This window comes from Culex quinquefasciatus, chromosome 2 (genome assembly GCF_015732765.1).
Source record: "Culex quinquefasciatus strain JHB chromosome 2, VPISU_Cqui_1.0_pri_paternal, whole genome shotgun sequence".
In the NCBI taxonomy this organism is placed as follows: domain Eukaryota; kingdom Metazoa; phylum Arthropoda; class Insecta; order Diptera; family Culicidae; genus Culex; species Culex quinquefasciatus.
The window spans coordinates 141,661,904-141,667,903 of record NC_051862.1 but is presented as its reverse complement, the minus strand read 5'-3'; the positions used below and the strand labels follow the sequence as shown (position 1 = coordinate 141,667,903).

General features: G+C 39.5%; 1 protein-coding gene across 1 annotated transcript; it reads left to right on the top strand.

The window, feature by feature from the left end:
• On the top strand, positions 1 to 1,704 carry LOC6037120 (tumor suppressor candidate 3). Its single transcript, XM_001847011.2, has 3 exons — positions 1 to 235; positions 371 to 1,254; positions 1,319 to 1,704. Exons 1-3 carry the CDS (start codon positions 149 to 151, stop codon positions 1,332 to 1,334), a joined length of 987 nt encoding a protein of 328 aa, XP_001847063.1. The 5' UTR covers positions 1 to 148; the 3' UTR covers positions 1,335 to 1,704.
• The last annotated feature ends 4,296 nt before the right edge of the window (positions 1,705 to 6,000 follow it).

Sequence of the window (6,000 nt, the reverse complement as noted above, 5' to 3'; positions counted from 1 at the left end):
GTCACTTCAAACGTCAACATTCAGCTGCAGTTCATTTTTCGTTGTCGTCGGTCGGGCCGCAAATTGCAGCCGGAGAAAATTTAAATTATTTTGTGCTTTACCCCGATTAATCGATAGTTCACCGGAACGACCGGAGCACCCCGCCACCATGCGAATCCTGGTGAAAATCGCAATCCTGATTGCAATCTCACTGTGCCTGTTCCACCATGCGGACAGCCAGACCAAGGGCCGAACGGTAAGTGCCGATCGATTGTGTGTTTACTTTATTTATTTCTCCAACTCGATGTGGGGCCATTTTTCGCTTCCACGTCTACCGAAATTGCACAACCGCGATGCCGGTACTGACTTTGTTTTGGTTTTTCGCTCGCAGGCTCAGCCACTGTCGGAGAAGGTCCAACAGCTGTTGGAGATGAACGCCAAGCGGCCGGTGATGCGGTTCAACGGGAACCGATTCCGGGACTTTGTCAAGTCGGTGCCCCGGAACTACTCGATGGTCATCATGTTCACGGCGATGGCCCCGGCCCGGCAGTGTGTCATCTGTCGGCATGCCCACGACGAGTACACGATTGTGGCCAACTCGTACCGGTACTCGCAGGTCTACTCGAACAAGCTGTTCTTCGCCATGGTAGACTTCGACGAGGGCTCGGACGTGTTCCAGATGTTGCGTCTAAACACGGCCCCGGTCTTCATTCACTTCCCGGCCAAGGGAAAGCCAAAACCGGCCGACACCATGGACATCCAGCGGGTGGGCGTCTCGGCCGAGGTCATTGGCAAGTGGATTCAGGAGCGGACCGATGTTCAGATCCGCATCTTCCGTCCGCCCAACTACTCCGCCACTGTGGCCATCCTGATGCTGACGGCGTTCGTCGGTGGTTTTCTGTACCTGCGTCGCAACAATCTGGACTTTTTGTACAATAAGCAAATGTGGGGCTTCCTGGCCGTTATCTTCTGCTTCGCGATGGTTTCCGGCCAGATGTGGAACCACATCCGCAGCCCACCGTTTGTGCACAAGGGTCAACACGGCATCGCGTACATCCACGGGTCCTCGCAGGGCCAGCTGGTGATCGAGACGTACATCATCATGTTCTTAAACGCCATGATCGTCACCGGTATGATTCTGCTGACCGAGTCGGGCTGGCAAACCGACGCCCGCAAGGGCAAGATCGCCGCCGTGGTCGGACTAGTGCTGGTCGCGGTTTTCTTCTCGCTTATCCTCTCGATCTTCAGATCCAAAGCACAAGGCTATCCCTATAGGTGAGTTTTTGATCGGTTGTAAAAACCTGTACGACTAAAATTAACGCATTCTTCTTTCTTTCAGCTTCTTATTTAAGTAAACTACACACGAAAACTAGCATTGTTCTCAAATTGATTCGATTGTGTTCGTGTGTGTGTGTGTGCAATGGGTAAAGTCCTACGAATCAGCAAGTAAAGAATTGACTGTCACCGTAATCACACATATTTTTTCCATCATGTTTCGCGTTGGCGAGTTTACCAAAATCACATTGATTTGTTTTTAGGTGTGACAACTATTAGGGTGCAAAAAATCTGTCCGGTAAATAACTAAACTTAACGAAAAACACAATACATTTTGTTGTTCACAACTGTCACGTTTGAGTTTCGAATATTGGATAATGCGTTGCTCTCGAGGTTTAAAAAAGGGAAAATAAAAAGTGAGAACCTCTCTAGTGTGATGGCTAGAAAAAATAAATTAAAGCTGATTTATGCCGAAAATGTCACTTGTCCGTTACAAAATGTACGAAATAATTGAAATGGTTACATACATGTAGAAATCTCGAAATTTCATATTAAAATTGAAATTTTTGAATCTGTGCAAGACGAAGCCCGATTTTGCAATGTTAATATGTGGGAGGTGGATAGCCCCCGGAACCGTTTTTGAGCTGTCAAAGCGGAACCATTTTACTTTTCGCCAGAAGCAGCAAGTATTGTAATCAATCATTAGAGAAATTATTGCAAAACAGTAATTTTGGTTTGTTGATTTTTTGTAACTGTGTAAAGAATGTGATTCCTGCTGACTAATTCCCTTGTCAGTGCCCATCTAGGGAGGTCGCTTTCATCAATTAATTCCCTAATGGTGAGCATGGCTCTATTTTCTTGTAAAAAAACGTTATTTTTCCAGACTATGTAAATACTAAGTCTCAAAATATGCTCTGAATATCCGAGAGCTCTTACTTAAATTTTGATCCAAACCGTCTTCGCAAAACTTCACCCACTTCTGACGCAGTTATTTGTCTCCCAAAAACCGGAAGAGACCTTTTCCGCGCAAGGATCTGGCCTGATGTTCAAAATAAACGCTTTAGTGGCCAAAATGCCTCAAAAAGTGACAATTTTGAAAAAATCTTTTTTTACGGGTTAAATTCCATTTAAAATTGAAGGGCGGAGCGCCAGCTCCTGTTACGTCCAATCAAGCTCATATTTGGGATTTGGGCTCAGTATGCCCACCGGAACAAACCCCTGAATGCCCGCCAAAAAGTCATTTTTGTTACACTCTAGTAAGGTATGCACTTCGAAAGAAACCGGTCAAGAAAAATTTCAAATGAGCAGCAGCGGTAGCGAAAGCAAGCCAGAGAGGGTAAAGAAAAGCCCCCCAAAAAAAAAACGTTCCCCCTCTTTTTTTCTGCCGTTCGTAAAGCTGTTTCTTGACCCCCTTTCTTTTGAAGAGCATATCGGCCCTAAAGCTTGATTTTCAATTATAGGAAAACTTGTATAGTGAATAAAATTCAATCGTTGTTCTGTTTACATGAAAAACATGAAAAAATACTGAAACTACAAAAAATAAATCCAAGATTTTTTTATTTTAGTTTTTCCAAACATGTTTAAATCATTAAAATATTAATAATTTGTTAGATTCAAATCTTATTTAACTGAATTTTTCATTGAACAAAATTTAAAAAAAATAATGCTGACAACTGATAAATCATAATAAATATCTAAATTTACAAAATGTTGAAGAGAATTGGACAAAAACATGTTTTAATCGATATTTTTCTAAATTCTTTGAAATAATGATTATTAGGGTGGCTTGAAGTTGAATGGGAAAATTTCAAAATGGACTAATTCAGTCAGAACAGGCATTTTCCGGTCCCATTTGGGCCCCCAAACAACCCCCCAAAATTTGGGAGCGATTGGGTTTGACCAGGCTTTCCGCAAAGCGATTCAAATTTCCAACCATGTTACAATTTCTTGGAATAAGTAGCTTAACAACTTTTCCTAAGACACCAACGCTTTAAAAGGTCACCAGTAGAAGTTAGGGCTTGGTTGACACCCTGTAGGTGTGTCACCCTGCATGCCAATAATTTTAAATAAAAGCCACATTCATATACAACAACTTTTCCTAAGACACCATTTGGCTAGCTTGCTTTCTTATTACGTTAAAAAATAAGATTTCGAAATATCTACCGAAGTACTGGCAGTGTTGGCAAGAAATATAATTTTCAGCACTTATTTTGAAATGCCTCTTTTAAAAACTCTGTATCTTTTTTCAGAAGCAAGATAGAACCATACTTTCTTGGGCAAAGTTTTAGAGGACATTCAGGGCTATACTTCTACGGTGTTATTTTTTAAATTGAATGAAAAATGAAAATGATAAAAATTAAAATGTAAAAAGAGGGTTTTCCCATACAAATTTCCATACAAATTTGAATCGCTTTGCGGAAAGCCGGATCAAACCCAATCGCTCCCAAATTTTGGGGGGTTGTTTGAGGGCCCAAATGGGACCGGAAAATGCCTGTTCTGAAAAATCGATCATGTCGAGCCACGCTAATGATTATAGCTATCACAGCGTTTTTTGATTTATATTAAAATAAAATTAAGAATAAAATTTAAAATTAAGATAGCTTTAATTCAGATCATAATCTATTAACCAAGCTGTGGTAGCCGAAGCAGTTAAGACAGGGTGGCCACCTCGGGAAAAAACCGGGAAAACCGGGAAAAAACCGGGATTTTTATCCACCGGGAGAAAACCGGGAACAAATCGGGAATTCGACCGACAAACCGGGAAAATATTTTAAGTTTCGTTAAAATTTGACAAAAGCCTCTTTAATGTATTCAATATGTTCTTTTCTCAATAAGAATATTATTCCTGTTATTCTAAATGAAGAATTCGCGAAATCTATGTTTGAATTTGTGTGATAGATCCATGCTTCTTGGCTATGGATTTTTTTCTGTTGTATCCTATGATACTTTTACTAGGCGAATTTGTTTTTTTTTAATAAAGCAAAATGTTTGCTCTACCAGCGGTTCTCAACCTGGGGTACATGTACCCCTGGGGGTACCACGAGCGGTCTCAGGGTGTCCGGAAGACAAACCCCGTAATGGCGGACATTTACCCCATCTTTGCTAAAATATTAGTTTTGCATAAAATTAAAATTAGGATTTTTTTGTAAGTGGAAAATATGGATATCATGGTACGAAAACAACATTACAGTAAATATCTCTCTAAATTTAAAGATCAAGACTTTTCCTTCAAGTTGTCACACAAAATACACTCTTTTAAAATATTTTTCTTGGCCTGTATCTCAGCAACAAAAGAATGGATCAAAAATGTTCAAAAAAGAATGCAGTAAAGAATTTTCTCAACCATTTGATTTTTTAAAGATGGGTCATTCCATCTGAAGCGGAACAGCATTTGAAAATTACCCTCTCCGATCCTGCTCAAATTTGGCAGGGCTGTTGATACTATCAAAACATGCAAGAATCCCGAATTTCATCCAAATCGGACCACCCCCTCCATTTTTGTACCTCCCCAAAAAAATCGACTTTTTGGCGATTTTTGACCAAACCTCCTAGTTTCAAATGACGATAACTCAGGAACCACAAATCTTAGAGGGTCGGTCTTAGACTCAATTTTGAAGGCAATTGGACGTAGAATCCATTTCCGTGATCAAAATGTTGATTAATTTATTTTTTCTACCTGTATTGCGCAATTGAAAACTTGAAACGGCCGTATCTCAAAACACCCCAATTTATTTTTTTAATTTGACCTCACCATCGTGTTCCCCGGCCAATTTTACATAAGAATCACTTATCGACAGAAATGAATATGTTTCGTTCCAGAGATATCGAATTTTAAAGTTTTGTGTTTTCGAGATTACCTACATCAGCTTCATTCGCTGCATCTGCTAGAAGCACACAGGCGGGCCGATCAATTACTGCTACCTGGTAATTTATTGAAATAATATTTCATCATAAATAATCTTTACCAAATTGGGCAAAAATTAACTGTAAAACACTGTAGGAAACTGAAGTTTAATCGCGAATAATCGCGAAATATCTGCTCAAAAAATTAATGAAATGAATTTCTGTGCTAACCCACAGGACAGAGCAATAACGACACACAGTAAAGGGCAGAATTGGATTCCGACGAAGTGAGCAGGAAAATGCAATTAATCTTGTTAGTAACACTGAACAATAAGTGTACGATACATTATTGAGTAAAAAATATGAATTAAAATGAATAAAATTTGTTGATGCGTTGTACTCTAGTGAAGGACGATCACAAGGAGTAGGTAGGAAAAGGATTTCTGGAAAGTATAAAATTGAAAAATGTAAGCAAATCACAAAGTTTGATCTGCTTCAAAGCGGCTAATTCCCCAAATTTAGTTGCGATGATTTCGACACCGTCCGAACAACAGTGTTTTTTTTGTTCTATCACGGCTGCTGTCCTCACGTATGAAGATTTTTTTAAATTAAATGTAGGTACCTTGACCAAAATCATCTTTCAATCAAATGGAGCTGGCTAACAATATAAAAATTGATTTAATATGATCAATCTGTTAAACCATAAATCAGATTTGCCAAATTATGGTAAAGTGTCAATAGTAAACTATAATAATGATAATAATAATAATAAAGCAGGTTTTGGGGTTTTTGCTGAATGGCACTATTTTGCTACCGCTTACGATAAAGGCCCTAGTCATGGCCTCGGAGGTACTTTGAAACGGTTAGCAACACGTAAAAAAACGGTGCATTCAAAATAACCCA

What these genes read in the sequence shown, in the direction of transcription:
- LOC6037120 (XM_001847011.2), top strand. Translation starts at nt 149, where the DNA reads ATGCGAATCCTGGTGAAAATCGCAATCCTGATTGCAATCTCACTGTGC. An exon ending in GCCAGACCAAGGGCCGAACG is followed by an intron (nt 236 to 370) that starts GTAAGTGCCGAT and finishes TTTCGCTCGCAG; the next exon opens with GCTCAGCCACTGTCGGAGAA.